At 38.9% G+C, this 16500-nt stretch overlaps 1 protein-coding gene across 1 annotated transcript in view; it reads left to right on the top strand.

Annotated features, from left to right (window-relative positions):
* Positions 1-16172, top strand: part of FAM189A1 (family with sequence similarity 189, member A1) — a 97169-nt gene extending 80997 nt beyond the window's left edge. The window contains exons 7-11 of the mRNA XM_009321564.1: positions 5174-5249; positions 8064-8654; positions 12866-12940; positions 13614-13942; positions 15987-16172. Of these exons, the coding sequence (XP_009319839.1) occupies positions 5174-5249; positions 8064-8654; positions 12866-12940; positions 13614-13942; positions 15987-16172 (1257 nt within the window). The remainder of the gene's footprint in view (positions 1-5173; positions 5250-8063; positions 8655-12865; positions 12941-13613; positions 13943-15986) is intronic.
* Positions 16173-16500: the final 328 nt, after the last annotated feature.

The following is a 16500-nucleotide window of genomic DNA, read 5'->3' as shown; positions in this document are numbered from 1 at the left end:
AAGAAGATTATTAAGACAATTAATGACAAGTGTCTGAGTAAAAAAGAACGTTGAGATGCACAGTGCCTGACAAAAATGCAATTAAAAAACTCCAAGATATGCTTAACTTTGCAGCTTCTGCGACTGACAAAGCAGCTTCTGACAACTCTTCTAATCCTTGCCTTGTATCACACCCTCCACCACCGGCCACAATAAACAGGCCAAACATTGCACTACCTTTGATTTATTTGGCTATAATAAAATGAATCGGTATAAACTGCTTGTGAGTGAAGTTCTTTTCTGAACAGCAAAATTGGAGCTTCCAAGGCCATCTCCTTTCTAAAATATTTTTTATCCAAGTTCCATCCTTTTTCCTTTACAGTAACTCAGAGGAACCTGCAAGCCCTGGAGGAGTTGATATTTTTCAGTGATTAAAAAAAAAATTGGCAAAAGCGGTATGAATCATACATGGTTTGGGGGGACAGAGAAGGATCGTATCTGTGATGGGAATTCATACATAGTACTAAGTCAGGTTTAGAAAAGGCAGGATCATATCTGTGATAAGAATTTGTACATAGTACTAAGTAAGGTTTAGAAAAGTGTCTATTTATATTTAAGCACAAAATCACTTTGAGCACTCTTGTAATTGGGATTACACTTTGCGTGAACATCGACATCCAGCAGCACAACAGCAACAGCATATAATGAAAGCATAATTTAACAAGACATCATTTAAAGCAGCAAAGTCGTGCTCTTGCAAGAAGAGCATGAGCTTTAATAAGCAGATGTATTGACCGTTATTTTTTGGCATCTGGGGTCAGTGTCAGTGCCTTACCTATTAATCTCTGGCCACCTGGGTTCCAGAAGCGTTTGTTCTAATCACAAGTGATTTTTAATTTCTAAATGGTGATAATTACATAGTTTCTTACCAGGGGTGAGTTTATATATGCCTGATAGTTGCTGGTTCAGAGAGCTTGTAGGAGCAAAATAACAACAGGTGCTGAGTATCAGAAGCGAAGTACATTGGCAATGCTAACTAAAGCCTACACAGCCATTTTGTAGCCATATACTTTTCCTGACAACAAAAGCCCTAACGTATATTTTTTTGCAGTCAGTGTCCCAATCGATCTGTAAATGGATGAATGGAGCCAAAGTCTAGGACAGTTTTAGGTCTACAAGAGAAACAAAATGAGAGTCCTAAATTGCTACATGATGCAAACGCTCCCATATAATATGCACCAAGCTACAGTACAGTATGAACTGAAATAACTAGATTTATAAATCCCTCAAAGGCAGACTTTGCAATGGAAATCATGGCAGAGCTTTAGCTACAGAAGTGCTTCTGGAAACCATTATGTAATAACATCATAATTGTAAAACCTCTTACTGAGCATCAAGCAGTAGGTTTTGTTTGTTTTTAAATGAATTGAGGTCCTTAGAATCTAATTAAATTGTATCAAATGACTCAATATTTCATGCATTTCACAGACAACAAATGTCAGTGCTAATTTAAGTGGTTGCATCTAAGTAAAAATTGCTGTTGTAATCTGTGCTTGATTAGGAATTCCCATTTTATGACTATGGAAAAAAAAAGTGTTTTTCACACTGTTTTCCATGCAAAGTATTGACGAGGATATAGAAAAGACAAGAACAAACAGATCAGGGTTCTGAGTGAATTATACCACTGACTGTTTTATAAGGTTTACTAACCTGTAGGCTGTGCAGGCTTGTTAAAAGCATGGTTTTTCTTTCCTTTTCCTATTGATAGCTTAGTGACTGTCTTTACCAGTTTTATGTCTGAGGATGTGCAAGTCAATAAGGTTTTGTTACCCTCGGCTGTGCAGGAACCTGTATGAAACCACGTGCTATCCCTATGTGACCCAAAACTCTGACCTGACTAAAAATTGTCAGTGTTATCTCCTACAATTAAAACCATGGTTCTCCTTCCCCCAAGCAAGGAGGTTAATCGATTCCAAGTGCATATAAAATATATTCAGCAATTATTCTTGTGCATGGAGAAAGAAGAAGGGAAGGAAAAGGAAAAATTAACACATGAATCAGATAAGTTTAAATGGCTTATGTTTTGCAAATTATGGCTAAATAGTGAAAAAAGTAGGAGAAGAAGCCAAAATACAAATTATATCCCTGGTTTCTTCTGCATGCCCGAAATCTTGAAATCTCTCGTTTTCCCACTATTAAGGATGCTAGTTATCAACGAGGCCCTGAAGAGATAAACCTTAAAGATGATGAGTGCTCTTCTGTGTGTGGCAGATTTTATATAGAGGGGAATATTCACAGTCTTCCATTTGGTCTCAAGAAGCAATTTCTGTGTGTGTAAATTTGTCCCATCTATTTGTCATATTGTTGGGGTCTGGTTGTGGGCTTTGTTGTTTTGTTTTGGGGTTTGTTTGTTTGTTTTTTAATTTCCAGCAGTTGTAATTAGAGAAAACTATAATATAATATAGACTGCAGTATATAAGCAAGCATCCAGAAGTTAAGCTGAGAGGCCGTGTCCTTTGATTCACATAACATTCTTAGAGGTAACTTGTTACTATCTTGTTTATGCTGTTGGGTTGATGGTTGGACTCGATGATCTTGGAGGTCTCTTCCAACCTTAATGATTCTATGATTCTATGATTCTATGCAACCCCATGTCTTTAGGTATGTTGTTGCAAGGTTTTCAGCCTCTGTAGGGGCCTCTGAGATTGAGGCAGAGCCTGAGAAGGAATGTGATGTGTAGTGGATGAGCTTTTGAGTCCTTCTAAATTCCAAAGGATGTGAAAGGCTGATACAAATCTCATTGCATGGAGGAGGGTGCTGAGAACAGTTCTCTCTGTGGTTTCCCTGAGTAAAACATGAGTCCTTACCCCAGGTGAGCTGAAGGACTCCCAGTATTAATACCTAACCGCAAGGTAAAATAGTTTGTCTCCTGCCCATGTTGGAATACACCTTGGGTCCGTGGTGCGTTCTGTGCAAACTCTGTTCCAACAAGATGTCAAAGCAGAGTACTGATAGCCGCTCTGCCAAATGAGCTTAGTTCTCTTATTCCCAGGTCAAAAAATTCTGTCAACGCTGTAATTGTTCCCTTTGGCAAACTAAGCAGAGAATTAAAAAAAAAAAAAAAGGACATGAAGATTGAACTGTCATAATCTAGAAATGTTTGTGTAATAGGAAACTGAGGTATGTAAATACAATGTATGTATTTCTTCTGCCTGTAAAATAGCGTATTTTTTTGAGATGCGTGATATTTAGATTTCAAGAATTGCTAAGCCAGCTTTTTTCACCAGCCTTAAGTTTATGCTGTATAATAATGTTATTTTAAACTTACTAGATCAAAGCTACAGATGGTTCTTTTTTTTATTAGTACAGGTTTGCCAAAACCTCAGCCTTGCACGTAACTCATTTTATATGTATTAGGCCATTTTATAGGTACTAGACAATGTCACTACAGCTGCCAGGTGACTGGGAGAATGTAGAAGGTCAATAAATGTTTCAGCACAAATATTCAGCAGATATTTTCCTGTCAATGATTAAGAATTTGTGGAACCACCTGGACTTAAAAAGAACCCTAGATTTTTAAAAAGAAACGAACACCCTTAAAACATTATATTATTTCTTCCAAAATGTAGTTAGTCTAATTGAATTTTCTCCAGCGACAAAGAGCATTTGAGAACACTTCTTTTCCAGTTAGTTCCCAGCAGTTCCACAGTTAGTTCCCAGGAATGGTCTGCAACTCAGAGTGACACCACTAATTTTTTTCTTTACCACAGATGTGATATTCTGCTTCAATAAAGAAAGATCCTTTAAGAAACTTCCAAGCAAATTCTTTAAAAATATGAGTGATTTCACCTTTGCTTCCCAGTCCTCTATCCATCTGTTGCTGAGTTAAAGTATTTCTGGTACTGTTCTTTGTTTAGAGTTGTATTCGCTAACCCTTAGGCTTAAAATCACTTTTAAAAACTAAATTTGTATCAGAAAAAGTTTCCTGATCACTTGGTCATAGAAAGCTATGGATAGATAGATAGATAGATAGATATAAAAAAAAATTAGTGAGCACAGTAAGTTATGCATATATATGTGTGCGCGTTAATCTACATTGGCATGTGCACTGGAAGCTATTTCCTTAATAGCTTCAGAGTAATAGTGTCACATTCAATTTTTCAGAAGGCCAGATACAAATTAAGCTCTTGACAAAAAGGTTTTCACAGAGGTGACTGATGGTTATTTCTAGACTATGTCACCAACCGTAATAAGCTTTTACTAGTTAATTGTGGCCCTGCAGACAGAAGCAGATATGATGCTTTCTGCTAAAGATGGTATCAGTCTCATTCCCTTGGACTTTTCTTTTTATATTTTTCTCATTTATTGTTACCAGCTATTTATTGGAACCATTTTTTAATAATCATGATCTGAAAGAACTGCTAAAAATCTAATGAGATTGGCAACAAGGTCCAATCCAAAGTCTATTAAAATAAGTAGAAAGAAGATTTCCTAAATTTCAGGTGTTTATGGATCAAGTCTTTCCAGCAGGACTGGTTCTGTATTTTGTTCACAGGATTCTCAAAAGTGAATGGAAGTTACCCACTTAGATCCATCCTTTCAGAAAAAAGGCGAGTCCTAGTATTATCTCCCTTCAGCAATCTCCGATAGGCTGGAGAGCACCCTGCATCGGCCACGTTGGGTGGCAGTGATGTTACAGGGCTTAAAAATACATTAGGTGTTAACATCTCAGCAAATAACCAAAGGAAAATACTGCTCTTGTGCTTGTTTTTATGGTTTCTGTTGTTCTCTATCCTATTTTAGGGTGATATAATGTGGTGGGAAAAAAGTATAATATGGAAAAATGCAGACTGCAGAAAAAGAGTTTGCTTGTAATAAAACCATTAGTTTTAAGCGTTGCAGGCATTAAGTTTTGTGCTGTGGGCCTGCGGCCCCAGCTGCCTGTGAATTCAAGATGAATTTAGCTCGTAGATTCTGGAAGAATGCATTTTTCAAGCACATTCCTTTGCCCTGCATTTGTTCCTGACCCAAAGACACTGTAAAATACTATATCTTTAATAGCTTTCAATCTGAATAGCAGCTTATATGATGGTTATTTCACGTTGTCAGGTGTGTTCTTAAGATCATCAGCGCTATACTTTGTTTTGGTAAATTGCAGATTACTGTGCTGTTTAATCAAACAATTTGCATTTAGGTCACTGGTACTGATCAGCGCGTACCCGATTCAAGCGTGGGTGAGAGGAACGTGACCCTGGACTTCAGCACACAAGGTAATCGTAGCATTGTGTTTGTCTGCTTGAGAAAGATGTAGCAGGATTTTTGAGTGGACTTTTCCTTCTCTTCTGCCCTTCCCAATGGATAAAGAAGGATTTGCTTTCAGAGCATTCATGGCAAGAAGAGCCTTTTCACAGTCATAAACTGGTGTGGCTGGAAATGCAGAGGAGAGTGTTGCTCAACAAAGCATGCTCTATAAAGCCCTTTGAGGCAGACAGGGCAACTGTCATTTCTCTTTGAAGAGTCATGCACATAACTGGCAGTTTGTTTCTTGTTGTCAGCAACCATGGGTGCCCTCCTGATAGTCTACATGCCTTCTCCATATAGTAGTTTCCTGCATGGCTTCCAGAAGCCTGAATAGGAACCTTGCTGCCTGAAGCGTAGATGTTGTGAATGCAAGTAGATGAGTAGCAGCACAGAGCCTGTTTGTTTAAAAGTTACTAGAATAGGCCTCCTTGCCGTGTCTGTTGATATGGAGGGGTTTTTGAACGTTACAGCCTCAGTGGATCACAAGATGTTGAGCAGTTTGTATGAAATAATTAGTTTAGTAAAACTTCCATTAAATAATTTTTCCACATCATATTCATATCGTATTAATGCATAGACTGGCAGGTGTTCTCAGTTAGTACACTTATGGGCAGAGAGGTGGGGGCAGAGTGGTCCAAGAAACAGAAACAGTCCTCTCTCGCCTAGCGTGCAGAATGGGACTGACAGCTTAACAGGTAAGCGAGGAGCATCTGTTCCTACACAGAGTACCTGTTCTGTGAAGAAGGATTTCAACTTCCAGAGCCACCAGTGGTCACCTTTAACTGCTGCTAAATATTAATTTATTTTTTTTTAAACCCTGGTGTTTGACAACTGCAACGGAGTGTGACAGCTGAAGGTGACTAGTTTTCAAGTGCTGCTGTTAACAAGGGCTGTGTCTACAGAGCTAGTTCCTAAAGTTCATAAGTACATTTGGACTTCACATCCACATATGAAAGTCTAAATTTTAAGGCCAGTGCTAGAGTTTTGACTATTGGGAAGCAGTGGGCCAGCTCTCAAGCCAGGGTTTTGACATTACATATTGTGCTGTGCGCACGTAAAAGGGAACTAGGAAGGTCCTCGGGCACGTCAGGTGTCACCAGTCCGTGGCTTTTGAACAGTGACTGCTTCTTATCTGCTTCAGGCCCCTCCTCCTGCTGTCTGTATTACCAGAAAAACCACACCAGTGGAAGAGTAGTATAGTAGGAAGCTGTAAATACAGCTTAAGGCCCTCGAGTCCAGGTAGCAAATGGTACAACCAACCACACTCTAGTTATCAATTAAATCAAATCAAATCAGAGAGAGTTTGGACAGTGAAGATCTGTGCTCTGAAGACAGGCACAAACTGGATGCTTTCATTTATCCATACAAACTTCATAGATATTTCAGAGCCCGAGTTAAGGGAATACGTTGCAAAGAATCATCTAACTGGGTAAAACATGTTTGGGGACTCATCACAAATATAAGTGGTCCAATAAGTCACTGCAGCTTTGCACCTAACACATAATAAGCAGTGCATATTATGCATTTTTAGCATGTATTTATGTGTATTCCATTATTGATTATTATATCCTTTTTGGCAATCTTACGATTGCCTTGTAAGTGTTACAAATTTATTTTCTGGAAGCCCCAGAAGAAAATAGTTGTTGTGATTCATTTTATGTAAGAAGAAAATGTCCTTCATGAAATCCAACTTCGTGAATATTTGATTTTAATTTTGATAGTTAACTTCCCTATACTGTAGAAAGCTTTCTGCTTCCTAGACCCCAAAACATGGGAGCACCTAACAAACGTTCTCTAATTCACTAAAAGATCCTATTTTTCTATTCCTGAACAAAACAGTTAAAATACATTTGTCTCATCAATATGGTTAGCAACAGCTGTTATGCAAAAAAGGGCATCAGAGGCTGCTGCGCTGACTACAATTATGTGATTTGTATTTTGTAAATATTTTTATTTTAGATGTAGGACTTCAAGGAATTCCAGTCTAATATGGGAAAAGTGTTGTCTGTATTATTGGAGCCTGGAGACTGGATTATCTAGTTTTATTTTCTTTATTTTTGTCATGACTTTGGGAATAATGCAAAGCCAAATACTTATTTTCATACAAGGGGCCATTTTCATCCATAACATGTATTTGTAGACATGACAGAGGAAGTGATTACAATCTCAGTTTTTAATACAAAGGGCTTCAAAGATGACGTGGCCTTGCATAGAATGTTTAGCTTCTCTCTGAAGTGTGTGTGCGCGTCGCATATTTTGTGTGCCAGAGATGTTATATGATGGTGAATTCTCATTTGTAAAGAACTTGGATACATGCCTCAGGGAAATGATGATTGATTAGAAAGTGTTAGGTGCAAAGCTAATATTGACAGTAGTGATTGCCTGAAAAGTGATCAGAGCCGTGTTTTTTTCAGCATTTGTGTAAAGTTTTTACTCTTTCTACCACCGGCAATCTCTCACTTTACCAGAGAAACCAGCAGTGAAAGAGCTGTTCCTGGCCAAATGTAGTTACAGACAATACTTTGGTATCAGTGCTCAAGTATGCTTATTAGTTGAAGAAAATACTGGAGGACAGCACAAATTAGCTTTGCTGAAGGACACTAGAAACAAGTAAATTACTTCAGTCTTTTTTGCTTTGGCATTCTGTCATCTGAAAGCTTTTGAGTAATTATTGATGTACTTGCCAATTACTAAATCTAAATCAGTATATTGAAAACAGGGCCGGGGAGGAATGGGAGAGGGGCAAGAAGTCTTTATTTCTCTCTGAATCTCTTGGTTTGCAGTTTCTGTTGAGAGCACCTCTTTGATGGTCTCTGAGGCTGTTGATATCCCAGACCGTAGCTGCTCCTCTGAAGATCTTTGTTCGCTGGAAGTTCAAGGATCTCTCCATTCCGCAGACCTTTCTCCCTACTGTACAACCCCCAAAGGGGCTACGGACCAGAGCTGCAGCACTCTGGACTACAGCACCCACTGCAGGTTCCACAGAACTCGCTCAGAGGGTTTTCCTGATGAGGATGACAGTTCCTACAGCCAAGCCTCTACAGACAGGTCTCAAGGACAAGAACAGAACTGTGCCCGTGGCAGGTCCTTGGACTGTTCCTCAGAGAATTTCAGCCCCTCAGAAAGAGAACTGCAGAGTTCTGCTCAAGAAGGCAATGCCATGCCGCCTTTGAAGCAAAAGAAAATCTGCTGTGCGGTGTTTAGCCAGCCTCCTATCCCTTCCCAGACCTCTCCCTGTTTTGGGCCCGCAAATACTTCATCGTGTGTGAGCGGCCGTGAGAGTGCTGTCCAGCAGCATCACATTACAAAATACCGAATTTCAAATATAGTCCGATCAACTAGTGACCCTGTATCATGTTCGTCTTATACAGAAGGTAGGTGTAGTACCACAAGGCTGATGGCTCATGGAAGAAATGAGTGGTATCTGATTTATGCAGCAATTGATGCTGCTGGAAATTGTATGAAACGTTCCAATGAGGGTTGACTTATGTGTGAAGGCTTTAGTTCCATGCACATTTTCTAGAGTTGAAAATTTTTAAGAATAGAAATGGGTAAAGTGATGGAGTGAAATTAATTTTGGCTTTTCTAAATTGTACCAGCCTTTCTGCAGTTCTCAGAAAACCATCTCTTGAGTAGACGCTTCCACTTCTCTATTACTGCTACATTGAGAAGCTAAACTAAGAAGTTGAATGGTAGCTGGGGTCTTTAGGAAGTGATTAACTGAGCTGTCATGCTTGTAGTACAGCAGGTTGTGTTTCCTGAAGGTGACACCGACATCGACAGCATTGGTGCATGCCACAGGCAGTCAGTGAGACTGTGTAGTGGCAAGTTGGACTGTGTGGTGAAAAGTTTTAAAGGACAAAGAGATGAAAGATGAGGCACATGACAAGATGATAAATGAAAAGGAAAGCTTTGACTGTTGTGGATAAGCATCTTCTGACATGAATCTTCTTTTAGACAAGTAGGGAAGAAGAGAGGAGACGTTAGCTGAACAGTGTATCTTCATAAAAATCTGCTCATTAGTGGAGAAGAAATGTTTGATTTAGTAGAGAATGGCTTGATCAAGTAATAGCAGGACTGTAGAACTGTCTAAGCCATTTGAAAAGCGCAGGTTTTACAAAAGGATGTAAGCTGTTTAAAGACATTCAAAGGGGGGTAACCTGGAGAAGTGGTTTGAAAGTACAGATTAAAGGCTGTGTAAGGTGTCATAGATGGTGCTGTTACAGATGCGTTCACTGGGCTTTCTAAGGGATCTAGAGGAAGAATCATGTGACTAGCTCGAAACAAAAGTGGACAAAATGCTGAAATAACTGGTTTCATTTAGGAAGATGATGTGTTGGTTCTATTACACTTTTTGCATCATTATTCTGTTTCTATGAATTTCAGAGACCTCACACTTAGCTCAATAATTGAATGTCTTTTACCTTTAGAAATCTAGCCTCAGCATCCTGTCCAGGAAAAGTGAATCTTTAATCTAGAAGTCTGCATTTATTTTATGAAATTTACTCTGCTAGGATATACGTGCCATGAAGGTGCTGTGCAGACAGTAAGTAGGAATTTTTGAATCCTTTCTACTGTGCTAAAGACAAGAAGAACAGCCCTTTCTCTTCCGGATCGCACTCTGCAAGTTTTCCATATTGTGCTCCATATGCTCTTTGAGTAGTGTTTGAGAGAGAGATTACTGTAGGCAGCCATATCTACGTGTTCTAGCTGACTGCTGGGACACCTGGTAGAACAGATGCTCTGCCTTCATTTTTAACATGTCCTAAATATCATCCTTTCTGGAGAAATGGCATTATGGGAATTATTTTGACGAATTTCCGAGTTCTTAGCCCTACGTGAGTTGAGGGACACGGGTTGAACATTACTGAGATGTAACTGGGCTTAGTAAAGATTGTAATAAAGGAGCAGAGATGGTCCTAGAGATGCTGATATGCACACAGCAGAGGGGGAGCAAGAGCAAAAGTAACTCAGAGGGAAGGTGTTTGTGCTGACTTAGTTTGCCGTTCTTTTGCTGCCTACAGAAGACTCTCAAATGAAATCTTTAAGAGACGCACTTGAGGCTAGATGTGCATATTTCTTTCATTGATATGTTTGGCAAGCTATGGTTGCCATAAATAGCTTAAATAGCCACCAATAGCAACCATATGGTTTGCCAAACTGGACTCTGTGAAGGTTTTCACGACTTTGCATCCCTTGCCCTTCCTCTACTTTTTGTTGAACTTTACTTGGAAATCATACAGAGGTTAGAAGCAGAACAATTCTAGTAACATGTTCCGGCTGTCTGCAGCAGCCCTGAAGCTTATTTTTCCTACGCTGTGACACACAGCTGAAGTTTTTTATACTCTTTATAACTTTTAAATGGTATCGGATCTAGATTTTTCATGACTGGCTATTGGTGTGTAGATCTCGCTTCAGAATTTTAAAATACATCCACAGAGTTGAATGATAGGCAAAGTTAAAGGGAACCAACTGAGCTCCATCACCTAACCAACCCAGAAGAAAAAGTGTTTGGGTTTTTTTTTCAATAACATACACTTATTTTTTTAAAATCGTCCTGGAGTAGAAGAACTGGTCAAGTAGACTGACCATATGAAAGACAGAGCTGTAAGTACGTATCGTTAATACTAATAACTCATGTAAGAGACATACTGTGGATTTTGGAGAACTGAGGGGTGGGGGAGCTTCAGGCATGTTCACAAATGGGAAAATACAGCTGTCAGATTGGTAAGTGGGGGTTGGTTTTGTCTTGGGACCCTGCCTTTCTACTTTAAGAAAAATTATCTTCTGATAATATTTATCTTCTGATTAACCTCCCTCTACAAACCAATGTGAAGAGATGTAGAAGCGCAACCTTGAAATTTACCGTGTGGAGTTTTGTTAAATGGGTCTTGAATGTTACTGTGATTGCACTGCACATGGTTTGGAACATAAATTACTTGACACGGGGATGTTGCACGTGTGCAACAGCATAGTGACACAACAGCAATGAGATCTAATAAATTAGTAATCTGGGAATTTTAACGCTGGCAAAAAATAAAACACAATTCATGTGCTTCAAGCACATCTTGACATGATGGGGTCTTTATGACACGTATAGTCAATAGTTCTCCCATTAATCCTTTAATGCTGAAAGTGAGCTTGCTTATTTGTTTCGAAATATCTGTCATTCCTAGTAGAGAAATTATAAATGAAATTTCAGTTTAATAGGTGCCTTTATAGTCACTGTGTAGTCCCTGGACAATGTAAGTATGGTGGTTTGACATATGACCTCTGTAAGAAATAGTTTCCTCTTAAAAAAAATTACTTACAAATGAGTAGTTTGCACGTTTTCCTGTCTTTTCCCTGTAAAGTTTATCATAGCAAAGGAGGACAAAATCAACTTCTAGCACTGATATTTGTTACAACAAACTTAATCTGTAATCAAATATGATAGACTATGTGGCTATATCAGTTAAGTGCCTGAGTGATTGTTGTAGTGTCTGTGTTCCAGATAATTCAGGCTAATGTCTAGTGGTGTAGTTTTGACTGTGCCGCAAGTCCATTAAGCAGTATAATAATGGATGGGAAGACAGAACCTCTGAAGTGTCTCCTCTTAATAAGCATGCCGCGATTCATGTGTCACAGTACTTCAGCATAATAAAGCAAATTAAAGATAGAATAGAAGCTGTCTCTTTTAATTTCTGACAGATTTTCTGTGTTTGTAGCATCTTAGCTTTGTTTTCCTTCATTTAATTATTCATTCTACCAGGGAGGATTATACCAGCTTTTCATTATAAACTGTCCCTGAAGATATGGAAGAAAACCTCTTCTAATCTACCTGGAAGTTCAAAATAGGTTTCAGTCTTGGGAACACATGTAAACAGCCTTAGCATAAATGTGAGGGTTTATTCCATCCTGACTGTCACAAGCTTGAAATCAAACAGACTGCACTGGTAGTTACTGCGTAGCGTGATCTCATCATCATCGATCCTTGTGCTGGCATCCAGAAACTCTGTCATGAGAAGGCAACTATGTCCAGAGCTGTTTGTAGATGCTCTGTAACCACTTGGTATTGATTGGATCATCAGTAACCGTAGTGGTCACCTACCCATTAATTTAATCAGCGGTGGATAGCATTTGTCCTGCAAAGAATGGGAGTCTATAAAAAAAGGAGGTAGAAATATTGAATAAAATGCTGGTTTTGTAGAAATAAGAGGGACTCATCTTTCTTGTTTTTCCCATTTTCTAAGATAAACTCTGTCTGCCAAGAAAATACAGGAAAGTCTGAGGTCTGCCCCTAGCAAGGAGCCTTCCGTAGCTTCAGTGCTTAGGCCTGAAATATTTAGGATTTGATAGCTGTATAACAGAGAGGAAACCATCAAGCAGGAACTCTGTCTTTCTATTTGTATTTAACGGCTTATAGGACATTTCTGTGTATAGTAGCTTCTATTTATGAATGGGCATCTTGAAAGTAGTATTTCTTCTGAGTAGTTTCATTCTGTAAAGGAGACAATAAAAGATTCCAATGTATTTTTCCTTGCTTTGGGCAGAGGACAGCAGGGGTTGATTGTGCTCTTTCTGTCTCTCTCTCTTTTGGTTAAAGGTGATAATTGTGCCTGGACTCCTATATGTAGCCAGCGTCAAGATGCAGGCTTATCTCCAGCTGTATTAGAAACAGGTGAGGATCAGTTTTCTAAAGCAGGATCATATGGGTTTCCTTCTTTTGTTTTAAAAATAATTAAAAGCTTCTGATAGAGAAACAAGCTCTAGAAAATTTGGGGCATAAAAATCACTTAGTAAGAGCATGCATATATGATGTACAATGCTGATGGAACCAGCCTTTGAGTGAAAATAAATGCTGCGAATGAAGTCCCTAGTTTCAGTTCAGCATTTTTGCTTTCTCTGTATGTCTTGCTAAATCTCTCTTGTACTATTCACTGCTTAGAATTTTCAAGGCCTAGAAATAAGGGGAACTTTATCCTTAAAGGTGGGGGGGGAGCACGCGTGGGCCTAAAACATTACAAGTTACGCATGTAACACTGAGTAGCTGGTGTTTCCCTTGAGCATTGATGCCAACTGAAGTCTCTGAAAGTAGAAGTAACAAAAATGTCTGTGATTTATGAAGTACTTTAATTACCCACCCACTCATCCTAAATGTTTCTTGACCCCGGTTAAGTACCGTTTTGCAATGTTTCCTTGATTGCATGTTTTTGTTATTCTTCAGAAAAAAACGACATTTTATGACAAAGTAAAAACTTTTGTGACAATATTTGTTTTGCCTTTTTTTTCCTTTTTTTTTCCTCTTTTTTTTAACTTATTACTTTAAAGATATTCTTCCCCCCCTTTTTTAGTTCCTGTTTCTGGTTCTCATGTGGCTGCCTCTGCTTGTCAGCATTCTTTGAGCACTTTCCTACCAACTGGAAAACAGAGGGATACAAGGAAAATTGATCTACACCTAAAGCCAAAGGCTTTGCGCGCAGTCTCAAAAGAGCGACCACACTCTTTAGTGGACCTTAAGGCCTATAAAGACACAAAAATTTTAGTGGCAAAATTTTTGGAACATTCAAACTGTAATCTCCCTCCAGAAGTACGTCATGTAGTGAACAGCATACGATCAGTAATAAAATCTGATGAGAGACACATGGAAGAAGCCATCTTCAGTGCCAATATTATAGACCAGGTAGGCCACTTAAGTTCTAAAGATTTGTTCAACTGTGATAGACGCATACCTTATTTAAATGTTTTTACAGTTTTAAGTACTTCAGCCAATTCCTACAAAAGTTCTTTTATAGTAACATGGCTTTAGTAAGAAATAAAATGTATTGGGCAGCAATGCATTTTACACTGAAGCACGCATGAATGCATTTAAAATTCTTCAGCTGGACCCAGTAATATCCTAGGAGATCCATAGGGAGCTGATATTTACACGTTGATAATCATCTTCTCTTATTTCCAGCATCTTTCTGCACCTGTGACTGCTCCATACATGAATTTGTGTTTCTATACGGAGATACACAGAACTGACTTGGATCTTTTGTTTTTTTCAGGCAAATGTATTTGCACAGCATAAGCTACTAGCTGAAAAGAATGGGTAGATACACAAGCAGGGCTGCGATCTATCAAAACAGAACAGCGCAGTTACCCTTACTCCTGGCTGGAAGAATGTTAATGGCCCTTGCTATTTTTAAGAAGAAGAACTGAGAAATTGTGCTTTTCCAAAGGAAGAATTTTATTTAATTATTAGTTTAATTAATTTTATTAATTTATTCTCACCTTGAGTGAGAATAAAACAGACACAAGGCTTGGAAGGAATCCTATAAAACAAAGGAATTAGTGGCGGCAGCAACTTCTATTATCTAATGCATGCTTAGTAATAAATCTTTTTTGCAGGAAGAAAGGTGATGAATCACTTCTTGCTAGCGTTGTTACCAGAACGATAGCTATAGAAGTGAAGTTCCTTTTACGTTGTCAGATTTGAAAAGCCGAATGCTCTTAGCACTGACTAACCATGTTCAGGTTGCCTGTAGGGTTTCCGCAGAGCTGGACAGACGATTAAGGGTACACGCTGGGGGGCTGTTTCCCCCGTTCTGAGATACTGTCGCTCCTATGGTATTAGTCTGCTGATCCCTAAGTGAGGGGAACTGGCGCAGTATTCACGCAGGATGGAATAACACTTAAACAGCACGTGAGATAGTGTGATGTGTGGCCGGAAACAGACAGCATTTAATAAAGCTTGCTGCAAGATTGTTTTTGCTAACTATGGAGTAGAACAAAGAAGTAGCGCCGTATCAGTTACCTCTGTAGTCGCATGGGTAGAAAAGCAGTACTATCGTGACATACTTAACGGAGTGTCAGCGTGGAATTAAATTTTAACATTTTTATTGCTTTACAAAGTTTATAGGTCATTAAATCCTCAAGGTTAGAAAGTTGAAAACAATTTTCTTTAAATGAAAAAACCATGGTTTCTCACAAAACAGTGTAAAAAAATCTGAGTGTTTATATGGATCATAAAACCAGAAACCAATGACCCATTTTTTATCCTGTGTGGATTTCCTAGATCCAGGGAGACATATGTTTTTTTCACATTAAAGAAATAATTTTAGTAGTTACTTTTTTCAGACAAAAACCATTGTTAATTAGTGAACGTTCAGGGCATCCCAGCAATCTACTTAAGAAGTCACAGAATTTTTGGTAAAATAGTCATTTAATTCAGATATGTGGAGTAGCTTGACAGTTCTGTGAACACCAAAATGTTTGTTTACCAGGCTTGCAAGATTTTAGTTCTCTTCCACCTTCAGCAAAGCTAGTGAAGCGTCTCTTTCTCCTAGAAGAAACAGATGAGTTCAATTTGCTCCGAACTCGTCTTTGTCAATTACAAGGCAGAGCTGCCGCCTTTTCCACAGGTTTCCTTTTCAGTCGTCTAGAGAGAAACAAATACTTGTTTGCGCCTTTGCTGATTCCACACCACAGTACAGGTAGGAGGCCTCACGCCTTTCAAGCCTGACTGTGCCTTCCAGTAGCCAGTACTCAGCCCTGACCAGTTGTCAGAACAGGAGAAGCGGGAGGGTCTCTGGATGGCTGCATAAACACACGTCTCCTCTGGGAGAGTTCCATCATTGGGTAACTTAAATGAAATGATACTCAGGGACTGAACCTTTTAAATGAAAACATTTCTTACCCTGTTTTCCCCATTTTTCCTTCTCCATTCCTGCCCTTTTAAACAGGTAATTACAAGTTCCCAGCAGAATGTGAATACCTCTAGAAAGCGACTTCAAGAAGATCTTCATCTTCAGAGCTGTGGTGCTCTGAGCTCTCCAGTTGCCTTCTTACGTAGGTCCCACATCACTCGCAGTTTAGAGCGGGACAGGCCTCACAGTTTAATTGGAGTTTGCCGGGAGACCATCCTTTGACAATATTCGCAGGTATGTGATTCCAGCAGAGAGAATTAAGGAAGAAACCAGGACTGGGAGAAATACAAGTAGTGGATGACTTAAAAAGTGTCTTCCTTTGGAATTCCACTTTTTTCCAACAGCAGGAGGATAACACGTTTTTCTGAATGTAAATTTCAGCCCTGATTTTTGCAAGATTTTAACTGATTTATTAGTAAAGTCATAACAAATGTTTTCCCAACCAGAAATGCATTTATTTCACTGTACTTACAGAAATGCTACTGATGCTGCCTAGCGTTTCTTGAAAACCATTGCAAAACTGCCAGAGACTGGCTGTACAACTTAAAAG

The sequence above is a fragment of the Pygoscelis adeliae genome, unplaced genomic scaffold (assembly GCF_000699105.1).
Source record: "Pygoscelis adeliae isolate BGI_AS28 unplaced genomic scaffold, ASM69910v1 Scaffold183, whole genome shotgun sequence".
Classification (NCBI taxonomy): Eukaryota; Metazoa; Chordata; class Aves; order Sphenisciformes; family Spheniscidae; genus Pygoscelis; species Pygoscelis adeliae.
The sequence above is the reverse complement of the archived record's forward strand: the minus strand, read 5'-3'. Positions and strand labels throughout refer to the sequence as shown.